This window comes from Odontomachus brunneus, unplaced genomic scaffold, assembly GCF_010583005.1.
Source record: "Odontomachus brunneus isolate Ranch 3 - 2012 unplaced genomic scaffold, Obru_v1 Obru_scaffold_140, whole genome shotgun sequence".
NCBI classification, from domain to species: domain Eukaryota; kingdom Metazoa; phylum Arthropoda; class Insecta; order Hymenoptera; family Formicidae; genus Odontomachus; species Odontomachus brunneus.
Genome location: NW_022639590.1, coordinates 261,534 through 284,597, shown reverse-complemented (window position 1 = coordinate 284,597; position 23,064 = coordinate 261,534). Strand labels below are relative to the sequence as shown.

The 23,064-nt window shown below is 41.2% G+C and overlaps 1 protein-coding gene across 2 annotated transcripts in view; it reads right to left on the bottom strand.

Moving 5' to 3' along the window:
- Positions 1-1,285: 1,285 nt before the first annotated feature.
- The window catches only part of LOC116850270 (cadherin-23), a 40,594-nt gene continuing 18,815 nt past the window's right edge, over positions 1,286-23,064 (bottom strand). Inside the window, exons 25-41 of one of the 2 annotated variants that reach the window (XM_032828337.1) lie at positions 22,578-22,842; positions 16,129-16,334; positions 15,558-15,799; positions 15,278-15,361; positions 15,079-15,204; positions 14,707-14,847; positions 14,147-14,270; positions 12,266-12,458; positions 11,472-11,715; positions 11,179-11,337; positions 10,631-10,957; positions 10,162-10,540; positions 9,723-9,951; positions 9,262-9,508; positions 8,847-9,072; positions 8,300-8,648; positions 1,286-7,922 (exon numbers count right to left, since the gene is read on the bottom strand). In XM_032828337.1, the coding sequence (XP_032684228.1) occupies positions 2,237-7,922; positions 8,300-8,648; positions 8,847-9,072; positions 9,262-9,508; positions 9,723-9,951; positions 10,162-10,540; positions 10,631-10,957; positions 11,179-11,337; positions 11,472-11,715; positions 12,266-12,458; positions 14,147-14,270; positions 14,707-14,847; positions 15,079-15,204; positions 15,278-15,361; positions 15,558-15,799; positions 16,129-16,334; positions 22,578-22,842 (9,227 nt within the window). In that variant the 3' untranslated portion in view covers positions 1,286-2,236. Of the gene's footprint in view, positions 7,923-8,299; positions 8,649-8,846; positions 9,073-9,261; positions 9,509-9,722; positions 9,952-10,161; positions 10,541-10,630; positions 10,958-11,178; positions 11,338-11,471; positions 11,716-12,265; positions 12,459-14,146; positions 14,271-14,706; positions 14,848-15,078; positions 15,205-15,277; positions 15,362-15,557; positions 15,800-16,128; positions 16,335-21,872; positions 22,256-22,577; positions 22,843-23,064 lie in introns of those variants that run through there. The other variant, XM_032828336.1, reaches the window with a different exon arrangement.

Here is a 23,064-nt window from a genome sequence, read left to right as displayed (position 1 = left end):
TTCGCGGTTAACAGGCGAGCATAAGCGCTCGAAGCTGTCCACGTGGCGATCTCGAAGCCACGTCGCGCGGGCCGTCACCTCCAGGTTGCGTTCGGTGGCGTAACCAGCTCGCCTATCGTGCTTTCCCGATTCAAAGATTTACCAGTCTCCGGTTATGTTTGATGCACCATTATGTTTTCGATTACGGTAGGTTAGTTGCATCCATAACGTCATGTCTGTCGTCAGCACACGTCGCCGATACGTCAAAGCCGAGGAATACGTAATTGTTCGCGAGCTGCGTGGAAAACGCGTACGTCATCGACCCGACGACTGATCTCTACACGCACACGGTCGCACGAAGAAACGCTCGAAATATGTCGTATCGTCGCGAAGAGACGCTTTTCCTACGATTTTATTGTGCATTCTTAGTACGAATAATGTCTAATTAATGAAATTATTAATGTTTTAGATAATGTTTTAGATAATGTTTGTAAGAAAGCTTGGAAAATTGAAGGACATGCTCCATGAACTGGACTTGCCATCTTCCTCGAGTTTGCAAATTTTCGTCATCCTAACGATGTAACATATTATACATATAATACTAATATGTGATATGTAAAGTATTTATGCTTGCAAATTGCATTATCCTCAGTTCCTGCACTTCTCAATATAATTATCTCTTTTTTGTTTAGCGCATCAACAAAATTTTAACAACAGAATGATATTTTTATCATTTCGAATGCTCATATTGGTATTTAATGATAATATTAATATTTCATATCTAGCGATACTTCAATTAGATATAATCTTTATACACCAAGTATAACGTTATTCTTTCGGTGATAGTACGGCGCATTCACACACTATCACACATACGTCACGGATAGCTCATCGAGTGCAGATAAATTTGTTGGTAGAAGATAGCGAGTTGGTAAAGTCGACACCGAGGATATTTTTGTAACAGCGAAGCAGAAGTGGCAGAAGCTAGCTTCTATGCATATAATTATTGTAACGTCAGCGATTTCTCCTTGATGTTGCGTCGCATGCAATCATATTACGCGCACAAGCATGCAACATGAATTGCGATTGCACGATGTAGTTCTGAGAGAACTTGCATATGTAAAAAGATAACTGCATGTGCAGAATAATATTTGTTCATAGACTCTATTGGCTCATTTGATGAGTCAAATTGTCTTTAGAAATACAATTTTAATGAAATAAAAAATACAATTTTAAAGTAGAAAGAAGATAAGATGCAATTAATGAAAAGGTATTATTTACACAGAATATGCATTTTTATACGTGTATATATTTACAAGAGAGCTGATATATAAACATCATTATATCGGAATAATAACCACGATATAAAATTGGTCGCCCATTTGCTGCGCTTATTCAAAGGTAAGTCTATTTCGCTGGCAGTAACGTAAAAGTAACATATATCTATACTACAAACAGTTCTATACATTTCTTACTTGACTTAGGAGAGAATTTTATATATCCTACACATTGAAAGTAGAAAAGATGACGATGGTTGTTCTCCTCACTAAACCCAATAGGCAAGTATCGTTCGTTAAATGCATTCGAATCGAGCAGGAGTAGTTAAAAAATTAGCACTAGATGAAATTGTCAGTAAGAAGACGAAATATATGTACAAGACATATAACTTGATATTATTTTAATCGTATACAGGATGTCTGACAATCATTGACACATTTATTTGTTTGCAAAATTCCTCTACTATTTTACAAGCAACTACGTAAATTTTTGGATCGTTAATTAAAGAAGATTGGTGCACGATTGTGCGCGCTAATGCACTAACCTTTTTTAATTAATAAATAAAAATCTACATGGTAATTTGCAAAATAGTAGAGGATATTTTTGTTTTGTTTGGCCTAATATACACGGCGACGGATGTCGCCATCACAGCTCATTCACTTCATTCAATCTTCTTTAATTAATAACTCAAAATTGTACGTGGTTTGCGAAATGGTAGAAGAATTTTGTGAGTCAGTTTGATGAGACCTACCTGCAGACAACGGGTGTATCATGAACTGTCAGGAGCAGCCTGTATAGATACGCGATATATAAAATTATATGGATATACAACATATAAAATTGTTATTTCATGATCGAAGATATATAACTCTAGAAGTATATATAACTCTGTATATATAACATTTGCAAAATAAATAATTATACTATATATTGTATTATACTACAGAAGAGAGTCTACAGCATCGATTTCTTTAAGCAGTTACGACGGCGGAGTCGCGCTGTCGGATCGAAGTTGCGACGGCGCAGCTTCGCTGTACGCGATATCGAAGACACTTTTCTTCTCGAGGAGCTGCTGATGTCGCAGGCGACCGCCGCTTTGGAGCTGTACGATCTCGTCTGTCCGTAGCTCGCCCTGGGATTGCTCGCACTGCGACGTGGACGGTTGTACCTCGAACGATCTCTCCGGCGACAGCTGTGGCGACGGATGCGGCGCCGGAGGTGGATGCAAGTAAAACGGCGGAGGTACCTTCTCGTATTTGTACTCCGAGTGTTGCAGCAGACGATGCGGCTGCGTGTCCGACGTGGAGACCGGCGGTGTTCTGGTGAATATCTGGATCGGCGGGTCCTCCTTGAGATTGCCCTCGGCTCTCCTCAACTGCCGACCTTGACGCACGATAGCCTTCAACTGTTCGGACTCGACGTTCACCAGAGGCTTGATCTTGCGTCTCGTGCGCGGCGTCATCTCCGGAGTTTTGTGCTCCACGTCAAGTCTGCCTTTCGATTTCGTCGTCTGATGTCTCAAGCTTCTGCTCACCCAACGAGGCAATTCTTCGTCCTCCGCAGCCTTCTTCTCTAGCTTCTTCTTCTCCGCTTCCTCGCGTTTTTTGTTGTACCAAGCCATATACTTGGACCGGGTTTTGCTCATGTCGATCTCGCCAGTTTTCACAGGAATCGCGGGTTTCTTGTCCGTTTTCGACTTCGTTCTCGGCAACACCTGTTTCCGCTGGGGCTCCTCTTCTTTTCGTGATTGTTTCTGCGGTCCGACGTCTTTCTTCTTTTGCTTCTCCGAATCGCCGTCGATATCCCTGCGGGATCGACGACGCGACTGAATCGATGTCGCTCTTGTCTCCGATTCTTCGTCGAGGATGCGCTTCTTCACTAAGGGTGAAGCAACCTTCGATCGCTCGGGTTTCGTTTTCCTTTTAATGGGACTTTGGAAAGTTCCTTTTTTCGCAGCATGCCTCTCCGAGATCGATGGTATGTCGCTTTTGCTGTCCTTGCTTCTTGTTTTGTCTTCTTCAACATCTTTAACTTCTGTTTTATGTCCTTTGGCATCTTCGACACTTGCTCCGTCTTCTCTCGAATCCACTTGTGCGACTTGCCTTGAAAGCGACCTAATTTTGCTTTTGTCGTCCGGCTTCTCGGAAACTTCCTCGACTTTCCTATCAGGTGTCTTACCCGTACTTTCCACATGCTCTTTTGTCACCGACATACTTTCATCCTCGACTTTTTGTCTCGAGGCGTCTTTTAGTCCCGTAATATCTACAATCGAGGTAACTTCAGTTTGAATCGTTGTCAATGCCTCTTTAATATCTCCTTTTATGCCTGTTTTCATTTCTACGACTTCCTCGAATTTTGAGTGGAGATCTCTGTCTTGTCCATCCTCAACGATTATCTTTTCCGCGCCAGAAACGGACATTATTTCCTCCTCACCGGAGAACATCTTTTCAGCCAGAAGAAACCTTTCAGTGGCAATTTCTGCATCTTTCGCTCTGTCATCGATTGGTTCTTCGATCGTGGTTGAATCTTCTACACTCTCGATTTCCTCGAGTGATATATTACTGTCTGTGTCCTCTTCTGCTTCGATTTCCGCTGCCATTTTTTCGTCACCGACGATACCCGGCATTATCGCTATTTCAAGGCTTTCTTGTTGCTGCCATTTTTGCCTATGGCGTGGAGTATCATAAGGTCTTGTGGTCAGCGTTGTTTTCCTGGAAACATCACTGGATGAGTCGCTCTCCTCCGATATCTCAAGTGTATCAATAATGCTGCTAAAAATTGGATCGCTTACGTCTACTCGCTGCTCTGCCTGGTCTTGGTCTTGTGGACCTGCGGTGTCCACGTTCTCAGCGACTATCTCAGCTTTGTCCACTGTGTCTACCTGACCGACAGCTGATTTCTCTACATTCAAATCTTTCGAATGTTCTCTCAACTCATCAGGAAAGTCTTTATCGAGTGCTTCTTCCATTTTTTCATCGAATCTTTCTTTTATTTTGAGTGATTCTTCCTCTTCCTCTTTCTGTTCTTCGCGAAGTGATTCTTCTTTCACGTCCTCTGAATGTTCAGCTTGTGATTGTTCTGTGTCCGCAACTTCTTGCCTGGAAGTGGTAACTTCCGTCGCAGATGTCGAAAGCTCGGTCTTATCAGTTTCATCTAATTTCGTTTCTTGAAGGTTAGGTGGCTCTTGAGAAGATATGTGAGATATTTCTTCATAACTTCCAATTTTTGTCTCTGTAATGGGCACATGCTTTACCTTGTTTGTATCGGTGTCTTCTATCGCAACATCCGTTATTTTACCAGGCTCGGTCTGGATTGAACTTTCTTCCGATATTTCTTGACTAGCTTCATGAACGTCTGTCAACGTTTTATCGCTTTCCTCGATTACAGACGCAGGATGAATATCGATTATATGCGCAGGCTCACTTTTAGATGGCTGACTAATACCAGACACTTCCTCGAACATCTGTATCGTTAACTTTTCATCCTCCTGTGCTTTCTCCAACTCGGATTCCGAAGTTACGGGTTTTTCTAAAATCTCATCTAATTTCTTGGCAGCATCTTGATGGTCATAGCTATCTGTCGTTATAATCTTCGTCTCCTTCTCCATGTCGCTTTTAATTCCATGTAACGACATATCTTCAATTTCTCTTGGCACTAATTCCTCCGCTATTTTTCGTACAGTATCCACAGTGCTCTCTGCTGAAGGCGCCTCCTCTTCACTATGTTGTTTCGACTCACGTCTGGACTTTCCTCTCAGATTTCTTTCTTCCACATGTGTTTCTGCAGTTTTATCTTCTCCGTTTGAATGCGATAAACCTGTAATTTCTTTAATATCTTTTGAATCTTCGTCTATTTTTGATAGTAATATATTAGCATCACTATAGAATCCATTTGGTTTAATTTGTTCTTCTTCTTCTACTTGTTCTGTGTATTTTTTAGAGTCGCTTAACATTTTCGGGCTTTCTACATGTTTCTCTTTTGCATCCACTTCCTTCTTCGCGCTTTTTTCATCATCTTTCAAGACTTGTAATTCATGTACTTCTTTTTCTGGTGTAACTTCTTCTCTTTTTGTTCCTGTTTCGGTTTCATGTAAAGTTTCATGCATTTCTTCTACATGCTTTGCAGTCATATCAGCTAATTTCTCTCTGTCGGCACACTTGCTGCAATGTAATGTCGATCTCTTTATCCGATGTTCTTCTAACGTTTGTTGAACAGTAGAATCTAAAGGGACGGTCTCCTCGCTATCCTCAATTTGTTTTACGCGACGAGTTTTAAACAATTCTGTTTGCTGCATCTTCACGGCATCCAATGTCGATTCGTCTTTGAGTTGGGCATATTCCAAATCTTGAAGAACCGCGACATCCTCAACAACTTTCTTTAGAGTAACGTGTTCTTTCCTGAAATCGGGAGATACACCGCGTCCGGTTTCAACCTTACTTTCAGTATCAGGTGGCGTTTCATGTTCCACCTCTTTTGTCCGTGTGTCTATTGTAAAATCGTCGGAGAATTGGTGCATTATTTCAGCGTCCCTTGCATCGTTCGCAATGTCTTCTTTGTATATGCTCGCACCCATCGCTGAATGAAGCGCATTTTCCTGATCAATACTTCCCATCTGCCGTTCCGTCACAAAATCATCAGTGAACCTCTTGCTCACGCGGCCCAGTTTTCGCTTCGGTTCTCGTTGATCCACGTGATGAGATATTGATGGAACGTCTGAAGACTCCGTGCTCTTCTTGTCGGAATCTCGAGTGGTAAACGAGTCTTTCTTGCTATCCACTCGATCGGAGCTCGTGCTCGTGCTGTGTTCCTCCGGGATGTTTTCCCTACGACCGATGGCTGCCAGCTTTTGTGCGCGCGACAATAATTTTACGGCAGGTTTCTCAGTTTTCGATTCTGGCAATGCACTTTCTTTACTCGCAACATCTTTGCGTTTCTCGACTTCTCGATCTCGCTGTGAGACTTGCTTTTTGTGCTCCTTACGCTCAATTTGTGTCTGCGTTTGTCTCTTCACTTTCGTATGACTGCGGCTGCTTGCCTGCTTGTGCTTCGCAACTTCTTGACGAAATCCCGCCTTCGATTTTTTCGGCTTGTCGAACGTGTCGTCGTATTCGGAACTGCCAGGACTCATGATCTGTGGTTGTTGATATTTGAATTTTTGCCGCGTTTTCGTGGAGACCGCCGCCTCTTTCATTCTACTTGGCGAGGTCTCAGAACGTTTGCGCTCGTCTGTTTTCGTCTTCAGTGTACTTTGATCTGAGTCTTTCGACGACTTCGACTTCTCTTGGCTCGTGCTGTCGTCCCCTGTGGTCTGCTGTATCTTCTTATCGGCCAGTTTACTCAACTTCTTCGTCAGCATTGTGATCTCTCTCTCTAAAATCCGAAAGCTTGGTTTTATGACGGACTCCACCTTCTTCTCTTTCTTCACTCTACTCTCCTTCCTCGAGCTTTTCTTCTCCGTCGTTTTGCGAATGTACTGACCGTTATCGATACTTATCTCCGGCGACGACCAGACTCGTTTCTCGCCGAAAATTGTCTCATATCGTTGTTTACTTACCTCTGTTGACGATGACGAGCCGTTCTTCTCGCCCAGTACTTTGTATCCGATGCTACTCTCTTCAGAGGGTTTTTCTTCAGCTCTCGATTCAGCTCGCGATTTTCCTTTCTTCTCCGGGTAAGAACTCCCGTTCTCGTCGAGGGAATCCGAAATTTCACGCAGTATTTTAGGCTCCAGAGACACTCTGCGGCCTTCCTTTACTTCCTTAACTTTCTTCCTCAAGATATTTAGTCGCTTATCGAAACATTCACTCTCCTCTTCCTCGATGGGTGACTTCATCCACAGTGTGCGTGTTCTCTTCGATTCACTCTCGCCGTAGCGTTTCTTCTTTGTTTTCTTGCGACTTCGACTCTCCTCGTCGGACTCATCGTTATCACTTCTGCTTCTAACCTGCCGTTCCGTCTGTGTCGCGGCGGCTCTATCTGTCTGAGTCGCGATGGCGACCTGTCCGGGAAGACTTTGAGTCTCCAGGTAACTCGCGGCGTCCATCATTATCGCGCCGCCGGCATGCCTAGATTCTCTTTCCAGAAGCAATCGCGTCAACAGGGCGTTTTGTCTTGCCAGCTCCAGATCATGAAACGCGTACGACTGCACCGGCGTGGAATGCTCTTTCGGGATGGCTGGCCTATCTGTAGACGATATTCCAGGCACACCTATCGAGACCTCTTGACGATGCACGTCGCGAATATGCGACTCTGCGTCCATTGCCATTTTCTGTGTCTCGTATGTATCGTCCATTGCCATTTTTTGCATGCCGGGTCCCATTTCATCTACATGTCGATGCGATCGGAGCTCCAGTTCCTCTGGCAGTAGAAGGATTTCTTGTTGATGCTGATATAAGTTCTTCGGGCGTTGATGAGATTCAACGGTGCGTACCAACTCAGGTTCCTGCATCGTCACTTCGTGCCTCGCTTTCTGGTCCTGCATAAACCGCTGTAGAAGCACATCCTTGCCATCTATGATCAGAGTCGTCGGATAATGAGAATGTTGGCTCAAGTGGTCGTCCTCCACTTGTCCCCGCGTTACTAACTGAAGCACCTCCGCATTGCCCTCACGATAGAAGTGTTGTTCTCTCACAGCTGGTTCATTGTTCGACTCGGGATCGACGTATCTGTGATGCAAGTAAGTTTCATTAAAATGCGAATGTCATTAAATATTATTTTTATCTCAATTTAGACAAATTCCACGGCAAAGATATTACGTTTTGTGAAGAGGGCTAAAAGTAAGTAAATAAGATTTGAATAAGATTTTTAATTTTATTCCGATAGTAAAGATAATCATATTTTTGTTAAACTTGTGGTTTCAAGAAACAAAACTGATTCATTAACATTTGTAGTAAAATTTATTCTACACATTAGAGTTTCTAAATTCAAAGAACAAATTCTTGAAATTTGGTTTTCAAGAGTTCAATATTCAAGAAAGAAAGCTTTATATCAATTATAATGGGATTTCCGTGACGAACATTCAACTGTAACATGTTCTAACCACCTTTGTCTGTAATCTTGACGCAGAATATCCGAACCTCGTTCGATTTCGTGTCGTTGCAGGGAATCCGCTTCCGTGGCATCGTAGTCTCTAACTTTCCTCTCCTCGACATCTTCCACGTACATTCTCTCCTGTTCCTCAATCCTCCTCCTCCTCGAAGGATCGTAGGTCGGACCGTCGCGTAGTCTCAGTGACTCCGCATTCGCTTGGTCGATCGGAGGGCGCTCCGAAATGTACACAACGTCACCAGGAAGCGACGCCAAGCCACCGTTCTTCGTATTTCGGCGATTAAACTGCCAGTTTCGTCGGGTTGGATCCGCACTCCAAGCTTGTTTCTTTCCGTTCGACGTAACTGCGTATATTTTTGCCATTTTTATGAATGTATCAAGATGATCTTTTAATTGCAGGCGTAATTATTAAATAGAGATAGTTCCAGAAAAATTGCAGACTACTATAATCATGCAACTAAAACTATAATCACGATAATTCGTCTTAAGGAAGGTATGTATAATTTCTAGAAAGCGCGAAGTAATGAATGAAAAGCGATTACTCTCGATCGCAGCCATCGGTCTTCGATGAAGATGTCGTTTTGGTCGACCGTTTGATCGGGCGATGAGCGTTTCTGACGAGTACACTCTGCGCTTCCTGGGTGCCATATAAAATGGGCAGCCCGGGCAAATGCAGCAAATAATAAGCGCCGCGATTGCCAGCAGCATCAGTAGACCCAGAATAATTAATAGCCAGAAGAGCAGTTTATTCTCCGCTTTGTACACAGTCTGAAAAGGAATCCTGACTTCTCATTTCTCTAAAATAGGAAATTGTCGACCGAAGCAAGGAAAAAATGTGACTTGTAATAACATTATTTAACGAAACTTTTTTTTAACGATAAATGCTATATCGTCCATCCTGCCCGCTCTATCACGACAAAGTCAACAAAGTAATGCGAACAATTAACGTTTACTCACTACTTCCTCATGAACGTTGCTGATTGTTTTATTTACGTAGGTGCCCGTATTGTCTCCCCCAACGTGAATTATTCCATCGATCGGGAGTTTCGTAGTAGTTTCATAGCCGTACGTCATCGAGACGTTAGCGGTGCCTGCTTCGCCGATGATGCCAAACCCATTCGCAGCTAATGTATTGCGAATTTTTTCTACGTCGACCAACGATGTACCGGGTTCGGTCTGTTCGACGCGGGCCACCACGATTGTTCTGTATTACGAAGTGAAAATGTTGGAGATATAATGTGTGGTCAACACGATATACTCTTTCATTTTTAACGAATTTGTTAAGATATGAATTTGTTAAGATATGAATTTGGGTGTGACTAATTTCAGAAATTTTAAGGTTCTCGCCTCAATATATACTCTTTTCCTCGTAAGTAAAACATGCAATATACTGAAAACATCGATAAGTCGCGCTTAACCTTTTCCCTTCCGCTGGTACGCTACTGCCGTTGACGCCGGGTCGATTGTCCGGCACGTAAGGACGTGTATCCAATACGCTCACTCGTCCACCTGTGATGGCTGCTAATGTCTCGGCGGTTCTCGTTAGATTTGGGTGTTCTCCTGGTACCACGAACATCATTATACGAGCCTCCATAGCACTTCCTCGAATAATTGAGATCCGTGTCTCGCTCGCGAGATGTGGCACACCTGGAACAGCAGGTCAATAAAGAAGAGAGACTTGACATTTCCCCTTCACAATTCGACCGCACATAGGACCTTCAATTATTAATTCTTAAACAAATTTTCGATTCAAACGGAAGAGTAAGTTTTTAATTCAATTTTTTGATCTTCTGATGAAAATAATTTCAAGTCAAATTCCAACTCTTCTAAGTACGTTTATAAATATTAAATATTTACCAAGATCATACGCCCTGGCAGTTAGAGTGTACAAAATATCGCTTTCCCGTTTTCTCCGATGCTTTTTTATCTCGCCAAATTGGTGTTTTAATTCGATTGCGTCTGAAATATTGTGGCCTGTGGCGTTTATCGTGCTCGGGGACGTCGTCGTTCTCGTTACGATCTCCCGTATCGTCTGTTCTGGTTGAAAGAGTCCTTTGTGCGGTTTCCTTAAAAGATTGCTGTAGAGGCTTTGCTTCTTCCGCCTGAATTTTGTGATGGGCGAACGTAACATCAACTCTCCAGTGATCTCATTCAGGTAAAACTTATTCTCATAATTTCCGTGAATTAATTCATAACGAATCTCGTTGTTTGGTGGCTCGGCATCGACGTCCGTTGCCTGCACACATCAACACATAAAGTCATTTGGAACAAGTTTTTGCACGTGTACCATTTGACTGTAGTACGGATTTAATACTGACAAGCGTACCTTTATGAATGCTGGCGTCGTGAAGTTCGTCAGATCAGAATTTAGCATGAATTCGTAGACGTCCTTCGCGAAAACCGGCGCGTTGTCATTCACGTCGAGCAAGTTCACTATCAAAGGTACCGTGCCTGTGTTACCTATGCCGTTCTCATCGCGCGCATTTACGGTCAGTTGGAGTTGCGCTGCCATTTCACGGTCCAAAGATGACCCCATCGCGACTGTGATTAAACCAGTATCAGGATCCATCGCGAAAGCGTCGCTGCCCCGTCCCGTGATACCCGTATACTTAATATTGCCAAAGAGTCCGGTATCTTTATCGGTCGCATGCACCTGTCGACAAAATCGTAAAACTCGAAAGAATATTTTTTCAGGCGAAACTATATGCATCGCTTGAATAAATTCATTACTGGAATAAATTCATTACAAAATATCATAAAATTGATTAATTTTAGAAAGCAATTCATTCTAAATTTATGTTTATGAAAACGCAATAAAATTAAGATGTGTAATTTGTCTATTTAATTATTTCATAATCACATGTTAAAAATTACTTGAATAACTCGAGTTCCAGCGGTGACATTCTCGGACAGTGTGACTTCGTAAGATTCCTCGTCGAACACTGGCGAATTATCGTTCAGATCTTGTATAAATATCACCACTGCCGCTGATGCCGATAAATTTGTCGCCGGACCGACTTCTTGAGCAATAATCTATACCATGTATTAACAAACAGGAGATGTATATTAACGTATGCAAATACGTATAATAAAAACGCAAGCAGCTTATGGTAGTAACGATATGATTGAGCGATTTCGTTCAACAATCTTACATTAGAGCTGCGTACCTCAAAAGATAAACTTTTATACATCTCGTAATCGATGAATGTGTTGTCTCGCACCGTAATGATGAAATCTGCCGTTCTTTCAGCGACAGTTGGACTTATTTCGAAAGTACCATTATTATTTTGCAACTTTAATGCGAACACGCCAGCCTTTCCGATATCTTCGTCGCGGACTCTGCTCGAGTACTGCTCGGGAAATATTATCACAGAACCTGGCTCCAAATTCTCTGGTATTGATGTAATGTATCTATATAATATATAGCAAGTAAATATCATATAAGTTTATATATATATATATATATATATATATATATATAATTGTACTGTGAATAATATAAGTAACGTGATTTTTTGAGCGTGGATTTTGATTTAAATTCGTGACGATTAACCCCAAAACTTTAAGCATAAAAATGTTACGTAAACCTTAGATACAAATTAATTTTATCTAATGCACTTTCATTTACTTATAATTTCCGAAAAACTAATCAAAGTTCAACCTTTTTTTGAGTCTAATAATGTTTTTGTGATTTAATAAAACTGAAAAAGTTATAGTGAAAAAACGAAACACATATTTTCAAAAATGGTAACATTAAGAAAGTTGGTATGAGTAAATTTTATCTATGTTCTAAAATAAAAAAAAACGTAAGGACAAAAGGCTCGGAAAGATGTAAAAATGCTGAAGAGAAAGGTACTGTAAGTCGTGTTGCTAATTGACAAAAATGAGGTCAAGTCTCCACATCAGGACGTTGCCCTGCAATCCTTACGTGCTCGTTATATTAAAATTATTAGGTACCAACTTATCGTTCTCAAAATACGGCGGGCTGTTGCCTGGCTCGCCGAGAAGAAAACCGACTTCGACGACCGTCGCCTGAGCTGGCGGCTCGTCTCTGGATCTTCGTATTTCTTCAGCAACTACGCTGAGCACGACAGGCGCACCGACGTGAGTGATTTGCGTGAGTTCCTCCAAAGGTCTGGCGAGAGCGATCTCACCTGAACATCGCAAGCAATTTGTATAACGTTTACGTTAACGAGCAGCTGAATTTTTCTCACTCGACTAATCACTGTTCGTGCGCCAAGTATAGTAAGCAAATACATAAATCATTTCAGGATGCGCTCGTCGAGAAAATACCTGCTATTATGATTCATTGGGAATCGTGCCGTCGAAATTATCATGAGCGTCGAGTGTGCATTTTTTCCCTAAAGTCGATATTTTCAGAAGCGTTAATTGGTCACGCTTGCACGCCGATACACGTAGGCACACAATCCGCGGATGCTCTTCATTTCCCGACGCGCAAAATCTCGCGTGTGGGACGATTCATTATTTCGCGAGGAGAACGACTCTGTGTAGCAATGTTATACGAACTATTTTTTCCTTGAATAAAACATCGCGGGTAATGGGCGAATTCTTGTTACCTCTGCCGACCGCGCCGCATGTACACGCACGCTGGCCGGCAATAATTTTACATAATATACCGGCAGAATCGACGCAAGAAATCGTTCGTGGCGTACGTCTACGTACACGCCGCTGGATAGATGTAAGTGAAACCAGCACACGCAAGGACCCTGTACATATCGCATGCTCCTTGCCACGAAATGATAAGCATCGCAGGTTGAAAAGCAGAGACTGACCCCTGAGAACGATCGATACCTGGCCGTAGTAGACTGTCCAGACTTATTCCGACCACCTCTAGCTTCTTCTGTTTACCTCTCGTCGTCTTACTTGGCTCGCGTTTGGCGCGACTGTCGCGAAAAATCCAATATTCCGAATACGATAAGCATTTCGGCCGACGTTATTCCGGGCGTAATTCTCCAATCTGCTCGAACGTGCGTGCGTGCGTGCGTGCGTGCGAACGCGTTATTTACTCGGCAAAGGGCTTAACAAAATCTGTTTCGTGGATCAAATTTCATTTGTCCGACTAAGATATCTCGTTTAATACGAGCTCTTCTATTTGCTGGTAAAAACAATTTCTGTCGCTTGCGTTTTCTCACATTGTGTCACGCGTGTCAGTTTAGGATACCTTTTCATTTACTTTATTATCGTGGTTTACAGTTCTAATTTCTGTGGCTTCTATTGTTTTTTATGGCTCTCGAGATGCGCCACTCTCGAAAAAGATGAAATTGGAAAGAAGAAAGTGAAGAAAAACACGTAAGAATTATTGGACGCAATCACACACGCTATTTTCTTTTGCGGATTCTACGCGCGGGTAGTACAAATCAGCCCAGTTATCAAGAAATGAAAGATCGAAATCGTCGGGACAGCAAGTAACAAATTTCCTCGCTTAATCATTGTCCGAAGCTTTCCGCAGAATGAGGTCAGGTTGTTGTACCAGAGGGGTGTATGACTCAACGTCATTGCTACTTTTTCCCGTGCGTCGAAGCCGTCAGGTGGAAAACGGGGCGTGACATGAGATAGATTAGAGAATTACCGATGACTCAACTGATCGAGTAAATTAATTACACCGTACACGAGGGCTCGCAGTTCTGCACCTATGGGATAAGACGAATCCTTTCATCGTTACCTGACCGCGTTAAACATGTATAGTCACCGCGCGACCAATTAAGGACAAGCGAAATACACGTGGGTCGATAACGAAATTACACTTTACATCCTTCCAATCTTCGTGATTTTCAGCGAAACGACGCTTGCGAAGTGACGTCGATCGAACATGTTCCCTTACCGGTTGTTTCTGAGATGTTAAAGAATGGCACAAAGGGGTTGCCCTCGGACACCAGGCCGTACGTGATTTCACGCGGCACTCCCTTATCTCCATCTTCCGCGTGGACTCGTAATATTATGTCGCCCTGAAAATGGCACGAACGCCATGGACAAAATTCGTAAGCCAGTTAAATAACTCGTGACGAGAATTATAGAAAGAGTTCCTTTATCTTAAGTCGATACTTGAAGTCTCGAGTTATTTGCAATCTTTGATTGACCTTGAAATCCTAAACATCCAAAAGTTACGTAAACTTTAAACATGAGCGAATTTTATTCAGCGTATTTTCATTTGCTCATAATTTCCGGAAAAATGATTGAAAATTTCAATTTTTTTATCAATGTAGAAAACATCTAGGAATATGAATAAATTGATACTTATGCGATTTAATGAAAAAGTTATGATGAGAAAACACATTTTTAAGAACGGTAACGTTTGAAAAGTTGGTCGTGCTAAATTTTATCCATGTATGTTTAGGATTCTAGGGTTAAGAATATAACAAATTACAAGTATATTCAACTTACAGTTTGCACAGAATTGTTAAGTCTGGTTAGAGGAGGTGCTAAGGTAAAAATTGGCGGCACATCCTGTACATCTTGAACCACCACGACGATATTCAATCCTGCGATATTCCTGGTGTCCTTCCCGGGTTCCGTGTATGGATCCTGTCATTTGGAAATATTCTTATCGAAGATATGTGTACACTCGCCTCAAAAAAATTGCCAGACTTTTACTTGTAAAGTTTAAATACATATCCATACTAATAGGAGAATTCTCTCAATGGAGAAGACGGATATGTTTCTGAATTCACAAATAAAGGCTTGACAATTTTTCTGAGGGCGAGTGTACATTCTCTTTCTCTTTCTCGTACTTATCGCTAAAGGAACGATGCGCACCGTTGCGTAAATTGTGAGAGTGTACATCGATTGCGTCTCGAAATCTAATTCGCCGATCAACGTAATCACACCGCGCGTTTGCGTCTGCGTTTGTCGTTGGCGGATGGTGAACAGGTCCTTGGGTTGCTGAAACGAGATTCTTACGCTACATACGTCGCATTAATTACGCTCGTAGGAGAGTCACGACCGTCGAACGTACCCACAATTCGATGTAAACTGGCTTGCCGCTCCAGGAATTGGCTCGCACGAGAAGATAATCCAGTTCCTTGCCCGGCTTAGTGTCCTTTCAAGGCGTTTTATTTTACTTTTGATACACTGCACGATAATGCAATAACGTATTCTCTAACTTATGTTAATGCTGCTAATTGGCAATAATTAGGGATCACGAAGTGAACGCGGTTTGCACTGCGTTACACTTTACGCCGTAGCAATTACGGCGTGCGCTAATTAACGTCATTAGTGGTACCATCAATTATTACCTCGGGCACCATTATCAGCGAGGGTATGTGCGGGAATATTTTATCACGCGAGGTCGTCGCGTTCGTGGCGGAAATGGTGGCCTGCATCGAATTCGAATCTCCTTTGGTGTCCCGAACTCTGACAGCGAAATCGTGGAGGCGCCCGGGCATAAGGCGCTTCGTTAAAATTACATTGGCCTGGCAGACCTTGTTGAACAGCGTGCACGGCAGATTGTCGATCCTCACCACTGGTGTAATTGTTGCTGAACGTAACACAGAAATCGCTCTTTAAGTCCGGCATATCTGTCCCGCAACTTTCTAACGATAGCGGCGTTTTCGTTACGTGTCGACGCGGGCGAAAAATGCGCTATATCGTGTAGTAATTACGCAATGATACGTGACGATAGCAACATTGCCGTTAAAAGTAACAGAACAGAGATTCTAGCTCACAAATATCTTGTTTGATATTATTAGACTATACTTACTTTTTTTTATTTAATTTTTCATTTGTGATATTTAATCCAAAATTTAACAATTTATATTTCAATTAATCAAATATACTGATATTTATATCTTCTTTCTTTCTTATTACCAGTCACTTCGAAAACAAGAGGATAATCCGCATCCTGATCGGTGGCGCGCAACCGAAAGATCACGGAATCGACCTCGGCGTCCGCTGGAATCAACACCAATCCCATATCCGTGGACGTGTCGAAGCGTGGTCGAGCACCTTCGACCCAACCGCAAACGAGTCCCCAGTAAATCCAAGCTTTAAGCCATACTTTTGCGAGGGGCATTCTGAAAAAAGTTAAACGCGACTTTCCTATATCTCTGTGACTTCCGAAGACGAGGTACAAGATGTTTGAGATTGTGGGGAGCGTCAAACGCATTATTCGTAAGGGCCAGTTAAACGTGAAACAAGTAACGGCGAATTGATAATACCATATCACTATGATCCACACGTAATCGACGTTAACGGCGAAAAGATGGTGAGTTTAGATACGATTGTACGTATCGACTTTATGATCACGAAACTGGGTCGTGGACATTCGTTGTGCGCAACGTTTACAGTATCTCAAGTATAGTATCTTAAAGCGTATATCAAATGATCTCTCGATATGCGTTATAAAATGCAAAAATGTGGAAACGATCTTAATGACATATTACGCGCGATCTGCTACGGAACCTCGCAAGTATTTTAGTAAAAAAATAAAGAAGACAGAACGATAGATTAAAATGAAATTAAATAATGTAAGATAATGGCTTTAAGTAGATTATCGCGAAACGAAAAATTTCGTAGGTTCTGTGATGTTGCACAACGTATTGTTATTTATGTTCTGCAACGTTACGTGCTCGTTTTCCGTCAATACTGCTACCCTGCATGACGCGCCTCGTATTATCACATTCATGTGGATGAAATCATTCACGGAGACATACATACATACATACACACACACGCACATACGTTTCGTTACGACTGCCAATATAGCACGCACGTGATTGTTAAAGGATTGTGAAAATGTGGGTCATCGACCACATCTGTACAACGAGACTAATATATTATGCTCGGCACATTCGTTTCGCCAGACAGAGAAGTGTTTATGGCGGTATATTTTACAGTCCTATCTTCAATGTGTGATCACTTCTAGAACTTTAAGCGAGGAAATGATGTTCCGTAAGAACGCTCCAGAACATTGTAGATATTAAACGTTACATAAAAGTTGATAGAGAAGAGTCGCCGAAATTGTGCCGGTCTCCCAAATTGTACTTCAATTTTTTTATTATTATTAAATGTATTGTGAATATAACCTAATGGTAAAAACGAAAAGTAAATAAACAATGAGAAATATAAATCCAAAATTTCAGATTATATCTTATTTTGTACGTATTACAAAATCATATTAAAAAAAATCAAATCGTGTCTCATTAATGATATTTGATTTTTTAAATTTTTGTTTTAAGCACGCACAAAATAAGATAAAATCTGAAATTTTAGGTTTATATTTCTCATTGCTTATTTCTTTTTTATTTTTGCCTGTTATTATTCATATTCAATAATAATAAAGAAATTGATGGGACACAATTTAGGACACTATTGCGTGATTTCAGCAATTTTTCCTCTGTATCATTTTTGCATCAAGTTTGAAAAGTTTGAAATGATACGTGCGTATTTTTTGAGCAACTCGTTGAAGATTTGTGGAAATTCTCTTAACTTCTCATATGTTCCGTTTTCTAAATGTGTTTAAAGTACTGATCACATCGTTACTTAACAATTGGAGAAAAACGAAATTGGATGTAATTTTGCAAAGATTTCAGACATCAATAACGTGTTTGGACATCGCTGGTGCGTGACTGCTGGACGAGTACTCGCCGTACGAATAAGCAGGTCAAATTTTTCGATCGTGGCCGATCGATCACTGCCCACTTCTCTTCGTTTCTGGTTTTTTCCACTTCACACTTTTGATTACGCAAGAGTCCTCACGTCGGGAAGAAAAAGTCCCTTGTTTTTCTAGGAAACATTTCAAGCTTATTTTATTCCATATTGTTGCATTCCTGTACTGTGCACGATGGACACTTTCTGTCTGGTGCCTTGACATTGCATAAATATTCCACCGTGTAGCTGAAGTAACATGTTCAATGAAATATTTAGTATCAACTTCTCGTACGTAGATCCGACAACAGGGGTCCTGTTTGTCTAACGATGAAATGAGCTTCGGCTCGTCTCCACGCGCTATAAGTTTTTACCGGTCAGTGTCCACGCGGGTGAGTGAACGATCGATAGGCTTTTCCTTTTTCCTCCGCATTCCCGCGGCTCGCGTCGCGAGATCGATATTCGCACGTGGGTGCGATTGAAAATCCACGTGAATTTTCGCGGAACGGCTTTGTAAATATATAATTAATAAATGCATGCCAGACGTGTGTCCGTTGCGGTGGCGGCGGAGTTTCGGTACACGTGAAGAACGTCGATATGTCTTCTCGATTGCATCGACATTTCGTCATGAATGTGCAATGCCGATATCTCATTGCGCATGAATGGAGGAGTCATCAACCCTCCCAATTGATCATTTTCTCTACGAAATTGCCTCATAGAGAAAATTACTCTTGGTTTTTTTAATTTTTTTAATGATCATCACGCCAAACATTAAATGTCAAAATCCAATTAAAAGAAACGTTGTTGATGTGAAATATCTGATGCTATGTTGCGAATATTATGACACGCTTAAAAATACCTTTGTCAACGACAAATGTTGCATCCTTTTGTTATATCATTGTAAAAATAGAAAAATACCAAACGTAAAGATGAAATCAGTTTGTTCATCTCGTGATAAAAAGGAAGCAGTATTCGAAATGATTTAATGTTTTTCTGCGAAAATAAAAATTATGTTTTATTTTGTGTAATGATTATATTTGTGCTTTGAAAATATTTCTTTGTAATTCGTGACGCTCTCTGATAATGTTTCAGCACAATACCGTAAAAAAATATAAGAACAGGAAAAGCGCTTACCTGAAACGCGGAGAATCACGAGTTCGCGAAACAGTTCATATTTATACGAATATCCATCGATCGCACATCGAGCGTGTGTGAATCTTCCGGTAATGCGGTAATCGCGCACACATTCCCGAAATAAATTCGCGTTTCTCCCTTCTTCCCGAGACAATTCTTTAACGCGTTAATTCTCGCGTCGATGTTTCTAACACATTACGCCTTTCCTTCGCTCTTCTCCTTTAGATGTTCATTTTCGCGAGCGCGCGAAGATCTCGATTGCGCGTAACCACGCGTTTATCTCCCTTCGAGAATCGCACCGGAGGGAAATCACTGAGACGCTCGGCGGGTACGATCAACCGTGATCCAGAGACAACATTCTCGAGAATCGTCTGGCAACATACTTCACGCGGCCGCGTATGCCGCGCGTGTGAAAGGGGTTGTACTGTTCAACCCCAACGTCGACGCGGTTCTACGAGTCACGTGTACGTCACGAACAGCGACCATCCCCTCCATAGGTGCATCTAGCTATGTGCGATAGCCCTCGAATTAATATCATTTCCAAGTGGAACGAGTGAGGTGGAAATCTCGCGATTAGTCACTCACCGATGAGTGATCATTGCACTTTTTTTCGTTCTATTAACTTCAAGTAAAATCATGCAACTTCTAAAGCGGAAGAATATTAAAATGACGCATTCAGTACATTCAGCAAGTATATTCAGAGATGCGAAAAGAAATCATCGTACAAAGTAATGCGACTTCTAGAGGCTATACACGGAAAAAATTTTCGGTTTGAATAACTGAATGGGGACTAAACGGAAAACTCACTGACGAGAAATAATATCTCTGTTACAGTGATCGAAAACATTCGTCTGAATATTTAGCTGTATTAAAATTCAATTGAGATAACTGAGAGCAATTGGCTGAGTAGAAACCTCTTATAAGAATTTTTTTGTTTCTACAATCGAGTTTTGCATTTGGTTCCTAAGTAACAGAAAATTTATCAACGGAGTTGTATCAACGGAGTTGTTTTATCCGTATATCATTAAATATAAGTAGAATAATGCAATTGTTTTGTAAAAGTCTGAGATTTGTCTTCAGATATACTACATCAAAACAGTGCTTTCCGATGACTCAGTGTCTCGATAAGTCGGATAATAACAACCGCAACTTCTTGATACAAGAGGGGTTTCTTAACGCGGGTTCGCGTGTTTATTGTTCAAGGAATAGCGATAAACATCAGCAACCTAATTTCTGAGAGCCATTTATCGCGATCTTTAGTACGTATCTTTTAAGCTAACTATCTTTAAGTTAATTAATAGTAAAATGTTAAAGCAGCGTATTTTCCGTTGTAAAATAATAATTTGACTCTCGCTTAATCCACAATTTCTAATTTTATTATTATTATTATTGCCTCTGAGGGCAATAATAGTAGTGGCACTGAAATGTTTGAAAATCGGAAAAATGTGAATCGGGGGCGATAGGTCCTCACACGCACTGCACTCACGGAACATTTTTGTACATGAAGATTACATGCTCAAGAAACGATAGCTATCGTTAACTAGGCGTTACATCGCCGTAATGACGAATTCATACTGTAAAAAGCGAGATACGCCATAACGTCGAGAGAGCCCTCGAGAGTTTAAAGACGCCTATACGCCAGTGAGGTCAACCGCTGACCGGTGGCTTATATAGCCGACTTGAATTAGCATGAGGTTGCACGCGAACTTGACGTTCAGGAAGACGATAAGAGAATAGGTAACCGTCTCCTCGACTACCTGGCTTTTCAACCCGTGACCCGCTGTACTGTGCGTACAACACGAGCTCGATCGTTTTCGGTCATTTTCCGTTTCGCGTACGTGTGTCATTGCGATACGCGTCGCACAAATATTGATCCATAAGTGCAGGTTTTTCAACAAAATTGAAGTGCACTTTATTCTTGTTAGAAACAATTTTAATCAATAGTATACGCGCCATTCTGTTCGACAATTTTTTGCTATTTTTGTAATTTCATAATTCCTCTTTCATAGAACTCTTATGCTTTTCCGGCGTAAAAACGTTCCAAGCAATTTTTCGAAAGAATCTTTTAAAGAAGCGAAGTTTATTCCGTCAAGGCAGTTCTGTAATGAGTGAAATGGATAACAGTCAGAGGGGAAATGGTCGAGTGAATATGGTGGGTAAGGTAAAACACCCCAAGTATATAATTATTTTTATAGAAGTAAAAAGAGATAATGCACCGGAAAAACTCATTATTGTCTTCCATTTTTAAGCTACAACAATTGTACTTCTTTAAACACTAATTACTAACATCAAAAAATATCAATTATCAAAGCATATATATATAGATGGTCAACTGTATGGAACTATCCTTTTAATACCAATATACGACTGCCAACTTGACAAATCCGCGCACGAAATTGTGGATCAATCCAATACAATGCGAACTGTAGAACACTATTACTGCGTGCGTGAACAACATCGTGCCACCGTAATGCCTCGTTATTACGCTTTAATATAAATTTTTTCTCTCTTTTTTCTCTCTTATCGCGCGTATTTAACTGCGCGAAGTCTGGTAATAGTACATTGATCCCTGAGAAACGACGAAAATTTCGTACTTACCTACCTAGGCGTGACTTCACGTCGTTTCTCCCGTAAGCGTAAGAGGTTGCGTTACAAAGACACGGTTTATTGAAAAAAATTATTTACTTATCTATAAAAATTACAAAGGAGTGTGTTGTAATAAACTGTTGTACAAAAATTGGTTGTACGACGAGTCGTTGTGCAGATACTTAGTCGACGCTAATTCATGTTAACGTATAAATAAAGTCGTTGGTGTAAAACTTCGGCACTCGTTATGATAATTAAATATATCTCTCACATATATATTGTACAATATAAATTAAATATACACTGATTCTCACGTATCAACTTCGCGCGCACAATAATAAATACTTCGCGGGAATGCTTTGTGTGATAGCCCGTAAAAATGTATCCGTTTTAATCAATCATGCAACAACATAATTATTTACAACGTATATTCCGCACTGCATTCTGCATATCTAAACGATTCACTAGTGTAATTGGTTTGACCGTTTGCGATTTCCAGAGATATCCAATGATTCGCTATAATTCCGTTGTTTCGACCTTTTTCCCCAGAGGATTGACGATTGCGCTGTGTCCCGCGTAAATCGGTGAGTCTCTGCTGTAATCGTTTTGAATGTCTATACTCTCGACGCTACAACAATACAAAATACAATGCAAGTTACGCATACTGCCACATATCACGACACATATTGAACATAATGATACGGTATTGCGTGTCGTTACAACAAACGTCGAATTGAAGTTGAAATATAATCGAAACTTGCGTAGCTCTGACGAATTTTATTTGCCGTATTGCAAATATGGAGATATATATCTCACGTTAATTAATTAAACACACGACAGTTAAACCGTTATACATGGTGATCGTGCTTTCGTATTATCGAAGTTACTTAGATTTCAATCGGCGAATTTGCGAATAAGCGACAGTAAAGTCGGAAAAGTAGCTCTGGTACCTGGAAATAGTCGAAACTCTCGGCTCTATGTAATATGGTTTATCGTTGGCTCTTTGGTTTGTATTGGCTTCGTTCATCATTTCCTCGTTATTGAGCGCGTTCTCATCGAGGGAATCCCTCTCGGACGTATGGCTGAACGACTCGTCGCTCTTGAACCACTCGTTCTCGTAAGCGTGCATCCATATGGGATTCGAGCCTTCCATGCTGTGTTTATTCGTGTTCGGAACACGGCCAGGACTTCGGATAAATTCCGAATCCGACGCACCTTTAAGAATATCGTGACATTGAGAATTTTAAACCTCGATATTATAATATCGCATGAGGGAAATCTTCTACGGAACGAAGGATTTCCTAAGAGTGTACTTTACTAAATTAACTTCGTATCTCGCTGGTCATCAAAGGCAGCGCGAGTCAAGTGACGGACACTAGCAATTGCCGAAGGAGAATGCGAAGCATTGAGAAGCTTTCTACGATAAACTGTCAATGT